Source organism: Aotus nancymaae, unplaced genomic scaffold, assembly GCF_030222135.1.
Source record: "Aotus nancymaae isolate 86718 unplaced genomic scaffold, 86718_ANA_hifiasm-v0.15.2.pri h1tg000006l, whole genome shotgun sequence".
Classification (NCBI taxonomy): Eukaryota; Metazoa; Chordata; class Mammalia; order Primates; family Aotidae; genus Aotus; species Aotus nancymaae.
Window position 1 is genome coordinate 711,449 of NW_026988417.1, and position 15,145 is coordinate 726,593.

Genomic DNA, 15,145 nt, shown 5'->3' on the forward strand with positions numbered 1-15,145 from the left:
TGTATCCGTCACAGTTGGGGGGTGAGGAGGCCTGGGCCTGTCTCCATCAGCTTTGTGGGCCCTGGAAGCGCAGCCCTGAGGGGTGGTCAGGAAGCCTGTCTAGGAAGCAGGCAGTCCTGTCCGAACCTTTTAACCTGAGGGGAAGTTTCAATTTTAATGGTGGAGTTAGAACACTGGGTTTTTAGGAGAAGGCTTTCGGAATGAAGGGATGGATGTGCTCAGCACCGAGCAGCTCTGGGCGGGCCTGGCCATGCGGTGGGTGCGGTGCGTGTCTGCGTCCCACACGGGCTCCGGCTGCCCCGTCTCTGCCCTCTGGGCTCCCCGAGCCTGCACCGACAGACACACACAGCTGTTCTGCGTCCTGGGGAGACCCCGGCACGAGCTTTGCAGAGAGCTTTCCTTTGACTCCTACTCCACTCCAGGGGTCCAGAGTCCCCTGATATCGTGAGTTTTTGATGACATTTGGAGTAGAGTATAGAGTTTTTTAAATGGCTTGTTTGGATTTCATGGTGCACTATGTTCTGTTTGTACTAAAAGGTGAAACCAAAGCAGACGACAGTTCAAACAAAGAGGCCACAGAAGAGAAGCCGGAGGAGGACAACGACTATCACCGCAGCGACGAGCAGGTGGGGGGCTCGGGGACGCTCCTGTGTTATTAGTGCTCGTCCAGGGAGCCGGGAGCAGGTGGGGGGGCTCGGGGATGCTCCTGTGTTATTAGTGTCCAGGGAGCCGGGAGCAGGTGGGGGGGCTCGGGGACGCTCCTGTGTTATTAGTGCCCAGGGAGCCGGGAGCAGGTGGGGGGCTCGGGGATGCTCCTGTGTTATTAGTGTCCAGGGAGCCGGGAGCAGGTGGGGGGGCTCGGGGACGCTCCTGTATTATTAGTGCCCAGGGAGCCGGGAGCAGGTGGGGGGGCTCGAGGACGCTCCTGTATTATTGGTGCCCAGGGAGCCGGGAGCAGGTGGGGGGGCTCGGGGACGCTCCTGTATTATTAGTGCCCAGGGAGCCGGGAGCAGGTGGGGGGCTCGGGGACGCTCCTGTATTATTAGTGCCCAGGGAGCCGGGAGCAGGTGGGGGGGCTCGGGGACGCTCCTGTATTATTAGTGCCCAGGGAGCCGGGAGCAGGTGGGGGGGCTCGAGGACGCTCCTGTATTATTGGTGCCCAGGGAGCCGGGAGCAGGTGGGGGGGCTCGGGGACGCTCCTGTATTATTAGTGCCCAGGGAGCCGGGAGCAGGTGGGGGGCTCGGGGACGCTCCTGTATTATTAGTGCCCAGGGAGCCGGGAGCAGGTGGGGGGGCTCGGGGACGCTCCTGTGTTATTAGTGCCCAGGGAGCCGGGAGCAGGTTGGGGGCTCGAGGACGCTCCTGTATTATTAGTGCCCAGGGAGCCGGGAGCAGGTGGGGGGGCTCGGGGACGCTCCTGTATTATTAGTGCCCAGGGAGCCGGGAGCAGGTGGGGGGGCTCGGGGACGCTCCTGTATTATTAGTGCCCAGGGAGCCGGGAGCAGGTGGGGGGCTCGAGGACGCTCCTGTATTATTAGTGTCCAGGGAGCCGGGAGCAGGTGGGGGGCTCGGGGACGCTCCTGTATTATTAGTGCCCAGGGAGCCGGGAGCAGGTGGGGGGGCTCGGGGACGCTCCTGTGTTATTAGTGCCCAGGGAGCCGGGAGCAGGTGGGGGGCTCGAGGACGCTCCTGTATTATTAGTGCCCAGGGAGCCGGGAGCAGGTGGGGGGGCTCGGGGACGCTCCTGTATTATTAGTGCCCAGGGAGCCGGGAGCAGGTGGGGGGGCTCGGGGACGCTCCTGTATTATTAGTGCCCAGGGAGCCGGGAGCAGGTGGGGGGGCTCGAGGACGCTCCTGTATTATTGGTGCCCAGGGAGCCGGGAGCAGGTGGGGGGGCTCGGGGACGCTCCTGTATTATTAGTGCCCAGGGAGCCGGGAGCAGGTGGGGGGCTCGGGGACGCTCCTGTATTATTAGTGCCCAGGGAGCCGGGAGCAGGTGGGGGGGCTCGGGGACGCTCCTGTGTTATTAGTGCCCAGGGAGCCGGGAGCAGGTGGGGGGCTCGAGGACGCTCCTGTATTATTAGTGCCCAGGGAGCCGGGAGCAGGTGGGGGGGCTCGGGGACGCTCCTGTATTATTAGTGCCCAGGGAGCCGGGAGCAGGTGGGGGGGCTCGGGGACGCTCCTGTATTATTAGTGCCCAGGGAGCCGGGAGCAGGTGGGGGGGCTCGGGGACGCTCCTGTATTATTAGTGCCCAGGGAGCCGGGAGCAGGTGGGGGGGCTCGGGGACGCTCCTGTATTATTAGTGCCCAGGGAGCCGGGAGCAGGTGGGGGGGCTCGAGGACGCTCCTGTATTATTAGTGCCCAGGGAGCCGGGAGCAGGTGGGGGGGCTCGGGGACGCTCCTGTATTATTAGTGCCCAGGGAGCCGGGAGCAGGTGGGGGGGCTCGGGGACGCTCCTGTATTATTAGTGCCCAGGGAGCCGGGAGCAGGTGGGGGGGCTCGGGGACGCTCCTGTGTTATTAGTGCCCAGGGAGCCGGGAGCAGGTGGGGGGCTCGGGGACGCTCCTGTGTTATTAGTGCCCAGGGAGCCGGGAGCAGGTGGGGGGGCTCGAGGACGCTCCTGTATTATTAGTGCCCAGGGAGCCGGGAGCAGGTGGGGGGGCTCGGGGACGCTCCTGTATTATTAGTGCCCAGGGAGCCGGGAGCAGGTGGGGGGGCTCGGGGACGCTCCTGTGTTATTAGTGCCCAGGGAGCCGGGAGCAGGTGGGGGGCTCGGGGACGCTCCTGTGTTATTAGTGCCCAGGGAGCCGGGAGCAGGTGGGGGGGCTCGAGGACGCTCCTGTATTATTAGTGCCCAGGGAGCCGGGAGCAGGTGGGGGGGCTCGGGGACGCTCCTGTATTATTAGTGCCCAGGGAGCCGGGAGCAGGTGGGGGGGCTCGGGGACGCTCCTGTATTATTAGTGCCCAGGGAGCCGGGAGCAGGTGGGGGGGCTCGGGGACGCTCCTGTATTATTAGTGCCCAGGGAGCCGGGAGCAGGTGGGGGGCTCGGGGACGCTCCTGTATTATTAGTGCCCAGGGAGCCGGGAGCAGGTGGGGGGGCTCGGGGACGCTCCTGTGTTATTAGTGCCCAGGGAGCCGGGAGCAGGTGGGGGGCTCGGGGACGCTCCTGTGTTATTAGTGCCCAGGGAGCCGGGAGCAGGTGGGGGGGCTCGGGGACGCTCCTGTATTATTAGTGCCCAGGGAGCCGGGAGCAGGTGGGGGGGCTCGGGGACGCTCCTGTGTTATTAGTGCCCAGGGAGCCGGGAGCAGGTGGGGGGGCTCGGGGACGCTCCTGTGTTATTAGTGCCCAGGGAGCCGGGAGCAGGTGGGGGGGCTCGGGGACGCTCCTGTGTTATTAGTGCCCAGGGAGCCGGGAGCAGGTGGGGGACTCGGGGACGCTCCTGTGTTATTAGTGCCCAGGGAGCCAGGAGCAGGTGGGGGGCTCGGGGACGCTCCTGTATTATTAGTGTCCAGGGAGCCCGGAGCAGGTGGGGGGGCTCGGGGACGCTCCTGTATTATTAGTGTCCAGGGAGCCGGGAGCAGGTGGGGGGCTCGGGGACGCTCCTGTGTTATTAGTGCCCAGGGAGCCGGGAGCAGGTGGGGGGGCTCGAGGACGCTCCTGTATTATTAGTGCCCAGGGAGCCGGGAGCAGGTGGGGGGGCTCGAGGACGCTCCTGTATTATTAGTGCCCAGGGAGCCGGGAGCAGGTGGGGGGGCTCGAGGACGCTCCTGTGTTATTAGTGCCCAGGGAGCCGGGAGCAGGTGGGGGGGCTCGGGGACGCTCCTGTATTATTAGTGCCCAGGGAGCCGGGAGCAGGTGGGGGGGCTCGGGGACGCTCCTGTATTATTAGTGCCCAGGGAGCCGGGAGCAGGTGGGGGGGCTCGGGGACGCTCCTGTGTTATTAGTGCCATGGGAGCCGGGAGCAGGTGGGGGGGCTCGAGGACGCTCCTGTATTATTAGTGCCCAGGGAGCCGGGAGCAGGTGGGGGGGCTCGAGGACGCTCCTGTGTTATTAGTGCCCAGGGAGCCGGGAGCAGGTGGGGGGGCTCGAGGACGCTCCTGTGTTATTAGTGCCCAGGGAGCCGGGAGCAGGTGGGGGGGCTCGGGGACGCTCCTGTATTATTAGTGCCCAGGGAGCCGGGAGCAGGTGGGGGGGCTCGGGGACGCTCCTGTATTATTAGTGTCCAGGGAGCCGGGAGCAGGTGGGGGGCTCGGGGACGCTCCTGTATTATTAGTGCCCAGGGAGCCGGGAGCAGGTGGGGGGGCTCGGGGACGCTCCTGTATTATTAGTGCCCAGGGAGCCGGGAGCAGGTGGGGGGGCTCGGGGACGCTCCTGTGTTATTAGTGCCCAGGGAGCCCGGAGCAGGTGGGGGGCTCGGGGACGCTCCTGTATTATTAGTGCCCAGGGAGCCGGGAGCAGGTGGGGGACTCGGGGACGCTCCTGTGTTATTAGTGTCCAGGGAGCCGGGAGCAGGTGGGGGGGCTCGGGGACGCTCCTGTATTATTAGTGCTCAGGGAGCCGGGAGCAGGTGGGGGGCTCGGGGACGCTCCTGTGTTATTAGTGCTCGTCCAGGGAGCCGGGAGCAGGTGGGGGGGCTCGGGGACGCTCCTGTGTTATTAGTGCCCAGGGAGCCGGGAGCAGGTGGGGGGGCTCGGGGACGCTCCTGTATTATTAGTGCTCAGGGAGCCGGGAGCAGGTGGGGGGCTCGGGGACGCTCCTGTGTTATTAGTGCTCGTCCAGGGAGCCGGGAGCAGGTGGGGGGGCTCGGGGACGCTCCTGTGTTATTAGTGCCCAGGGAGCCAGGAGCAGGTGGGGGGGCTCGGGGATGCTCCTGTATTATTAGTGCCCAGGGAGCCGGGAGCAGGTGGGGGGGCTCGGGGATGCTCCTGTATTATTAGTGCTCGTCCAGGGAGCCGGGAGCAGGTGGGGGGGCGGGGCTTGTGGACACTCCTGTATTAGTGGTCACCCCACAGTGCCAGGAGCACTGATGGAGGGAGCATGCCAGAGACCTTCCCTCAGGATGAAGGGAGCAGTGACACTCCAGCACCCACGGGCTGCTGTTTTCCTCCTCCCAACTTCTTCCTTTGTTTTTCTTTTTATAAAATTACTAGATGAACCTGTGCTTATGGTTACGCCCGGCTGGTATAAAAGATGGCTGGTCAGCACAGGCTTTCACCTCTCAGCCCCACGGCCGAGCTTTTTGTGATGTGTTGGCACCTTTTCCTCCGGGCGCATGTCTGTGCATCGTGAATGTTACATGAAGGAAAGCAGAGCCCAGAAGTGTATTGGAAGGAAAGTGAGAGTCAGCAAGGAGGGCTCCTTCATGACATTACGGTACCACCAGATGCAGACAGAAAAACTACACGGTCACAGAGACGCGGTAAAAGAGTCTGATGAGGACAGGCGCAGTGGCTCAAGCCTGTCATCCCAGCAATTTGGGAGGCCCGGAGGTCGAGACCAGCCTGGCCAACATGGTGAAACCCCGTCTCTACTAAAAATACAAAAATTAACCAGGCATGATGGCGCACAGCTGTAGTCCCGGCTGCTCGGGAGGCTGAGGCAGGAGAATCACTTGAACCTGGGAGACAGAGGTTGTGGTGATCTGAGATTGCACCACTGCACTCCAGCCTGGAGACAGAGTGAGACTCTGTCTCAAAAATAAAAAAAATAAAAAGGAGTCTGATGATATTCCATACCCATGTCTGGAGAACTGGGTTTTTTTCTTTTTTTTTTTTTTTTTTTGAGACAGAGTTTTGTTCTTGTTGCCCAGGCTGGAGTCCAATGGCACAATATCGGCTCACTGCAGCCTCTGCCTCCCAGGTTCAAGCAATTCTCCTGCCTCAGCCTCCTAAGTAACTGGAATTACAGGCGCCCACCACCACACCCGGCTATTTTTTGTATTTTTAGTAGAGACGGAGTTTTACCACGCTGGCCAGGCTGGTCTCGAACTCCTGACCTCAGGTTATCTGCCCACCTCAGCCTCCCAAAGTGTTGGGATTATAGGTGTAAGCCACCACCCCTAACCTGAGAGCTGCTTAATGTAGTATCTTTTCATTCTTTTTTTGTTCTTCTGAGACGGGGTCTTGCTCTGTCACCAGGCTGGAGTGCAGTGGAGCGATCTTGGCTCACTGCAACCTCTGCCTCCTGGGTTCAAGTGATTCTCCTGCCTCAGCCTCCCAAGGAGCTGGGACTACAGGCGCCCAGCACCATGCCCAGCTAATTTTTGTATTTTTAGTAGAGATGGGGTTTCACCATGTTGGCCAGGATGGTCTTGATCTCTTGACCGATCCACCCACGTCGGGCTCCCAAAGTGCTCGGATTACAGGCGTGAGCCACAGCCCTGGCCAGTATCTTTTCTTTTTTTGAGAAGAAGTCTCACTGTGTCGCCCAGGCAGGAGCACAGTGGCATGATATTGGCTCACTGCAGCCCTCACGTCCCAGGCTCCAGAGATTTTTGTGCCTCAAGCTCCTGAATGGCTGGGATTACAGGTGCGTGCCACCATGCCCGGCCTTTAATATAGTGTCTTAATTTAAAATCTATAGCAGTTGTCATACTTTATGCAGAAACAGAATCATTATCTCATCAAAATCAAAAACAAGAAAGTGCCCATTGCCAGCTGTTTCTCAGCATGATTTCGGAGGTCCTAGCCCATGCCCTGGGGGATAAAGAAATGAGACCACGTCCGTAAGAGACCAAAGTGCCATTATCTCGGATGATGCCACTGTCCTGCATGAAGTCCAAGGCAGTCACTGAAAAGCCTCTAGAATGAATTGTTGCCAGTCGAGCAATTAGATGCGTGTGTCAGGCACAGGGGAGAGGGGTCAGGGAACCTGTATTCAAATGCCCAGATGTTTCTGGACGGAAAGGGTGGTGTTAAGATACCACTTCTCCCAGATTAACCTCAGTGCTAAGACCTCAGCAGTTTCTTTTTTTGTTTGAGATGGAGTCCCAGGCTGGAGTGCAATGGAGTGATCTCAGCTCACTGCAACCTCTGCCTCCCAGGTTCAAGTGATTCTCCTGCCTCAGCCTCCCAAGTAGCTGGGATTACAGGCACCTGCCACCACACCCAGCTGGTTTTTGTATTTTTAGTACAGACGTTGTGTTACTGTATTGGTCGGGCTGGTCTCGAACTCCTGACCTCAGGTGATCCACCTGCCTCGGCCTCCCCAAGTGCTGGGATTAGAGGCGTGAGCCACCATGCCCAGCCAGCACCCCAGCAGTTTCTTAGGGAATTTGCCCAGCCACTCAGAAGCTCCCCGGGAGAGAGCTGCTGTGGGACTGCCGGGAGAGCTTGAGAAAAGGGAGGTAGCGACAGCCACATCGGAAGAGAGCAGAACTGAAGTCATGTGCTTGGGTTTGAAAACAGAGTAATGAGAGGTTTTTTTTGAGACGGAGTTTTGCTCTTGTTGCCCAGCTGGAGTGCAGTGGCGCAATCTTGGCTCACTGCAATCTCCGCCTCCTGGGTTCAAGCGATTCTCATGCCTCAGCCTCCCAAGTAGCTAGGGTTACAGGTGCCTGCCACCATGCCCGGCTAATTTTTTGTATTTTTTAGTAGAGACGGGGTTTCACCATGTTGGCCGGACTGATCTTGAACTGTTTACCTCAGATGATCTGTCCGCCTCGGCCTCCCAAAGTGCTGGGATTACAGGTGTGAGCCACCACACCTGGCCAAGTAATAGAACCAGGTGTTTGTAGTTACACTTCCACATTGTTTTAAAATGTTCAGAGCGCAGTACAGAAATACACACATCTGTGTGCAACGTGGGCTGTGATGACGTTGCCTTTTGGGTCAGTGGAGAAGAGCGAGCAGTTGAGAGAAGGGGTCCCGAGGGGCAGGAAAGAGGAAATTGCTGCCTTCTTTAAGGAGCCCTGGTTTCCCTGCCTTGCTGCTGCTTCTGTTGGTGGCCTGGAGACTCTCCTGGAACCATGCCCGTTACACTCTCTCTGGCTTTGGTCTCCCATGTGCCCAGGCCCTAGAGAACCGTGCCCGTTACGTGCTCTCTCTGGCTTTGGTCTCTGCACCCAGGCCCTAGAGAACCGTGCCCGTTACGTGCTCTCTCTGGCTTTGGTCTCCTGTGCACCCAGGCCCTAGAGAACCGTGCCCGTTACGTGCTCTCTCTGGCTTTGGTCTCCCATGTGCCCAGGCCCTAGAGAACCGTGCCCATTACGTGCTCTCTCTGGCTTTGGTCTCCCGTGTGCCCAGGCCCTAGAGAACCGTGCCCGTTACGTGCTCTCTCTGGCTTTGGTCTCCCATGTGCCCAGGCCCTAGAGAACCGTGCCCATTACGTGCTCTCTCTGGCTTTGGTCTCCCGTGTGCCCAGGCCCTAGAGAACCGTGCCCGTTACGTGCTTTCTCTGGCTTTGGTCTCTGCACCCAGGCCCTAGAGAACCGTGCCCATTACGTGCTCTCTCTGGCTTTGGTCTCCCGTGTGCCCAGGCCCTAGAGAACCGTGCCCGTTACGTGCTCTCTGGCTTTGGTCTCCCGTGTGCCCAGGCCCTAGAGAACCGTGCCCATTACGTGCTCTCTCTGGCTTTGGTCTCTGCACCCAGGCCCTAGAGAACCGTGCCCGTTACGTGCTCTCTGGCTTTGGTCTCCCGTGTGCCCAGGCCCTAGAGAACCGTGCCCATTACGTGCTCTCTCTGGCTTTGGTCTCTGCACCCAGGCCCTAGAGAACCGTACCCGTTACGTGCTCTCTCTGGCTTTGGTCTCCATGTGCCCAGGCTCTGGGTCTTTTCTCGTTTGGCCTTTGTTAGTTACTTGCACTTAGAGCAGTTGCCTGGTGGTGAGGGAACCCCCTGGGATCTCATGGAAATTCAGTTTTGGGGTCTGCTAGGTGGGCTGACCTTCCAGAGGGGTGCAGGCTGCTGTTCCCCTGGCCTCTGGCGCCATTTTCCGTGGATTCATGTAATGCCGTGTGTGATATTCTCCTCCAGTTTAATCTCTGTTTTGCAGTTTTAAATTTATGTCAGTGTTTATTTTTACTAATAGTTACGTTTTCTTTTGATCCTTGACGTGCTAAAGATTTATTTGTTGCTTTCAAAAGAGCCAGGTTTTTAAAATGGATTACATATTGAATTTTCTGGGTTTTTTTTTGGAGACAGTTTTGCTCTTGTTGCCCAGGCTGGAGTGTCTAGTGGCACGATCTCAGCTCACCACAACCTCCGCCTCCCGAGTTCAAGCGATTCTTCTGCCTCCCGGACTCTGCCCAGCCTCCAGAGTAGCAGGCACTGTTGGCACACCACACCCGGTTAACTTTTTCAAATTTTTGGGGAGATGGAGTCTTGCTGTGTTGCCTAGGCCAGTCTGAACTCCTGAGTTCAAGCAGTCCACCCACCCGGTCTCCCAGAGTGCCAGGACTCCAGGCGTGAGCGTGCCCGCCGTCTTTCTCTAAACGCATTTCCGGCTGTTTCCTGTGTGGTCTGGCTGCTCCCTACAGACTGCAATGAGTAAAATTTTCACGTGCATTCAATTCTACAGAGGCTGTAATTTCACCGTAGTTCCTTTTAATCAAGAAGTTTGTTCTGAAATGTTCGAGTAACGTGGCCTTTTTGGGTTCCATCTGTTCCCCTTTCGAGTCTCCTTCCAGAGCGATCACAGAATGTTGTCTGTCTGGAGCTCCACTTTGGGGGATTGAGAGCTGCCTTGTCCACTTGGGTGCAGATTTTCCAAAGTCCTGGGGTCATTTTCCTCTGGCTGAGTTTGCTGGTTGGGGTGGTGGATAAACAGGCGGACCCCGGGTGCCAGTTGCTCTGCCTTTAGCCAGGGTGTGGCCTTCGCAAGTGACCTATTTCCATTTCTCTGCTTCAATTTCTCTGTGTGTGGCGTGAGGTGGTTTTGAGATTGCCTCACAGTTTCTATGAAGATTCAGTGATTTCCTATTTGCGAGGCACCTTCAGGTGTCAGGTTGAATGAATGATGAACCAGCCCACAGCTGGGGAGGTTGTTCATTTCGACTTTCAAGTCCTATCGTTCTTGTTCATGTGCTCCTTGGATTCTTGTTTTCTCTGTTGCTCTGCACCCTCGCGGTGGCGCTTTATGAGCCGTGCTGCCGGGAGTGCAGGCCGCCGGGCGAGCAGCTGCTGGGCGTGCAGGATGTTGTTTCGAGGGCTCCCACCTGTTGGCAGTGTGGCCGCCGGGCGAGCAGCCGCTGGTGCTTTTGTTGTTTCGAGGGCTCGCACCTGTTGGCAGTGTGGATTTTTTCTGCTGTTTCGCTCTACCCGTTGCTCTTGTGCTGATGTTGCTACTGTCGCTGTTGGTCTGTCTCCGCCTTCCCTGTCATTTGTTTCAGGTGTGTTATCTTTGTGGCGATAGAGCACGTTTTCTGCCCTCTCCCCATAAGGGCTGGGATCGGGTTTTGCTGTCTTCTTTCTCTGCTCTAGTGGCTTGGAAGTTTTGCATTCTTTCTGTTCTTGTGGCTGCTCTTAAACTTGGACTCCGTGTCAGTTTATGGGATTATCTGCGTCTAAAACTTTATGATGAGTTCCTGATCCCCCTCTTCCAAAACTTGGGTAGTCATCTGATGGCGTGTTCCAGATTGTTTTTGGTAATTTTAAAATTTTATCTACACTAATTTTATTCTAGGAATTTCCTCGTCGTCTTACTGAAGTTTTGATGCGACATTACAGTTATTTACACTTCACAAGAGGTTGCATGGGTTTTGTGGGCATTTTGGCATCTTCCTGGCGTGTGTTTGGATTTGTGCTTTGCTGCACCCAGTGTGGTGGCTCCTGAGCTCCTGCCCGTCACAGGCTCCGTGTTGTCTTCCACACACCAGCAACAGTCGTCTCCTAACTTTGAAGATAAACGTTCCTCTGTCACCGGGATGAACTGATTAAATTATGCACTTCCAATACTAAGCATCCAAAAAAAAAAAAAAACAGATGAGGGAAGCACCCACCACCCAGGCCCGGGGCTCTGCTCCCAGCCGCGTACCCTCCCTTGGCAGCCTCTCCCAGGGGTGTGAAGGCATGGATGCTCTGCCTGTGCCTGGAGGCTCTGGCCCCTCCGGTCCCTGGCTGGGTCCAGCTCTAGGGTTATTCAGCAGCCACTCAGAGCAGCCAAGGCTCAGGGTGGCATCCACTGGCCATGCTGGCCTCACAGCCGACCTCTCCTCCATCATCTGACGGGCGCAGCCCCCTCGTCCCACCCACTGGTGGACACTCAGCTGCAGAGCCTCGAGGCATAGGCCTCCCGGGACTAGTGGGAATCTTCCTGAGGGAGGCAAGTCTAGTCAGTGCTGAGCAACACAAAAGCCTGTCGGGTTTACTTACTCAGAACAGTGTCTTCTAAACCAAAAATACTTGACACCTTTCTTTCAGTTTTCCAAGGGTGGGGAGGGGATGATCCTCGCAGACGCCTCCTGCACAGGTGATGGTGTTTCCCACACTGGACCTTGGGAATCAGAAATCGGTGGAAGCCATCTGTCCCGAAGCTCTTGCAGTTCTGTCCTGAGGCCCCTGGTCTTTCTTCTGCTCTGGGAAGTCTTTCTGCTCAGTTCTGCCTCCCACAACCCCTGCATCTGCCCCCTTCTCGGAGTGACCCCATCCTTTCACAGCCAGAGCCTCTGGTAGCTTCAGGTGACTCATCTGCTTCACAGCTGTGTTTTACTCTCATCTTTTTTAAGTATAAGCCATCAGACCCCGTAGCCGGCATAGTGAGGGCTCTGCTGCAGGGACCCCGTAGCCGGCGTGGTGAGGGCTCTGCTGCAGGGACCCCGTAGCCAGCATGGTGAGGGCTGAGTGGTGGGGAGTGGGGAGCCCACCCACACAGGCCAGGCCTCCTGCAGGTGGAAAGGCAGAGGGTGGGCAGAGCCTCTCCTGGCTGCAGAGGTAAGGCAGGGGGTAGTGAGCGGGGAACTAGTGCCAGGCTGCCCCACACTTCGTGGGCAGAGTCTGGGGCAGAGTGAAGGGCCAGGCTAGAGGTGAGGTTGGGGGCCTTGTGGGGCCGTGATGAGAAAGAACTTGCTGTTCACCCAGAGGAGAGGGATGACGCAGATGGATGTGAGGTCAGGGTGTGCTGTGGGATGCAGCCTGGCGTGGCTTTATCCCGGGTGGGTGAGGCTTAGTGCAGCTGCTCTGCAGTGAGCGGCCTGCAGGCCAGGTTGGCCATGCAGAGACCCGGCAGGCGTCTAAGCCAGAGGCAGGTGGTGGTGCGGGTGCAACACTGGGCTTGCGGCATAGTTAAAAGGGAGGGAGCCGGTAGGACTCGCCTGTGACCCAGGTGCAGATGCTGGAGCTTGGGGTCTTTGTCACCCCAGGTGGACACGGAGCTGGTGGCTAAATGAGTCTGAGTGTTCCCAGGCAGGCTGATGTGCAGCGACAGAAAGCGACACGGGTCTTTCTGTCTTTCTGCGAATGCCCTCTCGACAATCAGAATCGCCTTTTGAGGTGTGTAACGTCACCGCTTGGTGGGGGCGGCGTGGTGTCACAGAGCACGTGCTGCGTGTGTCCTGCTCGCTCCAAGGGAAGCTGAATGTAGCGTTTGTAGGAGGCTCGTGCCCACAGCTCGTGGGGCAGCCTGGCAGCTGTTCCCCAGGTGCGTGTGTGGCGCGTTCTGTTACACTGTGGCTTTATTACACTTGATTTCCCGTGTGTTCTAATACTGGAGACCTGGGTGGTGACCAGCCCGTCGCTCCTCTAAAGACATTGCAGCTACCTCCCCAGGCAGGTGTGTTCCACGGTCCAGTCTCCTGTGTGCGGGTGTCCAGTGTCTCATCGCACGCCCCTGGGCTCCATTTCTGACTCCAGTCTCCTGTGCGCGTGTCCAGCGCCTCGTCGCACAACCCTGGGCTCTATTACTCCAGTGTCCTGTGTGGGGGGTGTCCAGTGTCTCATCGCACGCCCCTGGGTTCTGTTTCTCTCTCCAGTCTCCTGTGCGCGTGTCCAGCACCTCGTCGCACAACCCTGGGCTCTATTACTCCAGTGTCCTGTGTGGGGGGTGTCCAGTGTCTCATCGCACGCCCCTGGGCTCTGTTTCTCTCTCCAGTCTCCTGTGCGCGTGTCCAGCGCCTCGTCGCACAACCCTGGGCTCTATTACTCCAGTGTCCTGTGTGGGGGGTGTCCAGTGTCTCATCGCACGCCCCTGGGTTCTGTTTCTCTCTCCAGTCTCCTGTGCGCGTGTCCAGCACCTCGTCGCACAACCCTGGGCTCTATTACTCCAGTGTCCTGTGTGGGGGGTGTCCAGTGTCTCATCGCACGCCCCTGGGCTCTGTTTCTCTCTCCAGTCTCCTGTGCGCGTGTCCAGCGCCTCGTCGCACAACCCTGGGCTCTATTACTCCAGTGTCCTGTGTGGGGGGTGTCCAGCGTCTCATCGCACGCCCCTGGGCTCTCTTTCTGTCTCCAGTCTCCTGTGCGCGTGTCCAGCGCCTCGTTGCACAACCCTGGGCTCTATTTCTCTCTCCAGTCTCCTGTGTGCACGTGTCCAGCGTCTCATCGCACGCCCCTGGACTCTATTTCTCTCTCCAGTCTCCTGTGTGCACGTGTCCAGCGTCTCATCGCACGACTCTAGGCTCCCTTGCGTGTGAGTTGCTTACTTGTTCTTTGCCCGTCTCTGTACTGGGCAGCCTGGCTTTTCCTTACTTCCTGCAGAGCAGCGGCCTCCTACCCTGCCCGGTGCTCACTGTGGGGATCGTCTTTCTTCTGTGGCTGTCGGCTTTCTTTGACCTATCATCATCCACAGTTTTAAAATTGGATATAATTACAGGCATTGGTATTTTCTTTTGTATCTTAAACATGCTTCTTCCCCATGCTAAGGTCACAAACACATTCTCCTACATTGTAAAGTTTTGCCTTTTCCAGTTAGGTTGTAAGCCCCTGCGGCTGACACTGTGTAGGACAGGCGAGGTGGGGTCCAGCTTTGCCCTGCTTGTCCCCTGAACAAGTTCCACACACACGCAGGTCCGCCCGGGCTCTCTGCTCTGTTCCACTGTCTCCTGCCTCCCATTGTGCCAAAACAGTAAGGAACTTACTGAGTTGCAGTGAATTGGTTATTTTACCATTAAGTTGTGGCTTCTGGGAGACCATGTACCCCTCATTTTTCTTCTTTAGAATTGTCTTTTTTGTTTTTTTGAGACAGAGTCTCACTCTGTCACTCGGACTGGAGTGTAGTGGTGCAGTCTCAGCTCACTACAAACTCCGCCTCCTGGGTTCAAGCGATTCTCCCACCTCTGCCTCCTGATTAGCTGGGATTGCAGGCATGCAGCACCATACCCAGCTAGTTTTTGTATTTGTATTAGAGATAGGGTTTCACTATGTTGGCCAGGCTGGTCTCAAACTCCTGATGTCAAATGAGCCACCTGCCTCGGCCTCCCACAGTGCTGGGATTACAGGCGTGCGCCACCTTGCCCAGCTCTTTTCTAAACTCTAGAGTTAAATGTTCTTATGGTTTCCAGCTGCATAATTTAGTTCTTATTAAAATAATTTTAAAATTTTCACTTTTCTTTGACCAGCTTTCTAAATTGTGTTAAATGCACATAAAACCGGCCATTTTCGCCATTTTCAGGTGTGTGGTTTGGGGGCCTTGGGCGCAGAGCCAGTGTTGTATCGCCTTCACCACCATCCTCTCCGGAGCCTTTTTATCTTCCCAAATAGAAGCCCTGCTGCATTAAAACACTCACTCCCACCGCTCCCCCAGCGGGGGCGGATTGCAGAGGGGTCTGACGGTTTCGGAGGTGATAGAAACCATGCCAGACCACCATGTGATCACTGTGCAAGTTTGTGAATTTACTGAAAATCACTGTATTATATACATAAAAGAGGTGTGTGTAAACTGTGCCATAATGCAGCCTAAAAATTACAAGTGTGCTTGTAACTTAGTGTATTTAGGTAGTACATTCAGTCCTAAGATTCATATTACAGAAAAGGTTTAAATTTTGTTCCCATCCCTGTCACTGTCTGTAGTGACATATAGAACCACTCTGTGACTACTTTGTTTTCCTTCCACAATCCCCTCCCACCCCACCTCTCACCCCCACCCCCCAACCACCCCTCACCGTGTGTGTTTTTCCAGGCCCTTCTGCCTGGTGAGATGGGGAGTCTGTATTCCCACAGGTGCACGCAGACCCCGCCTTCGTCTGTGCAGCCCCTTCCCGAGGCCCTGCAGAGC

At 57.2% G+C, this 15,145-nt stretch overlaps 1 protein-coding gene across 1 annotated transcript in view; it reads left to right on the forward strand.

Moving 5' to 3' along the window:
- Positions 1 to 15,145, forward strand: part of PCGF3 (polycomb group ring finger 3) — a 46,966-nt gene that overhangs the window by 19,860 nt on the left and 11,961 nt on the right. The window contains exon 7 of the mRNA XM_064365124.1: positions 538 to 626. Within this exon, the coding sequence (XP_064221194.1) occupies positions 538 to 626 (89 nt within the window). The remainder of the gene's footprint in view (positions 1 to 537; positions 627 to 15,145) is intronic.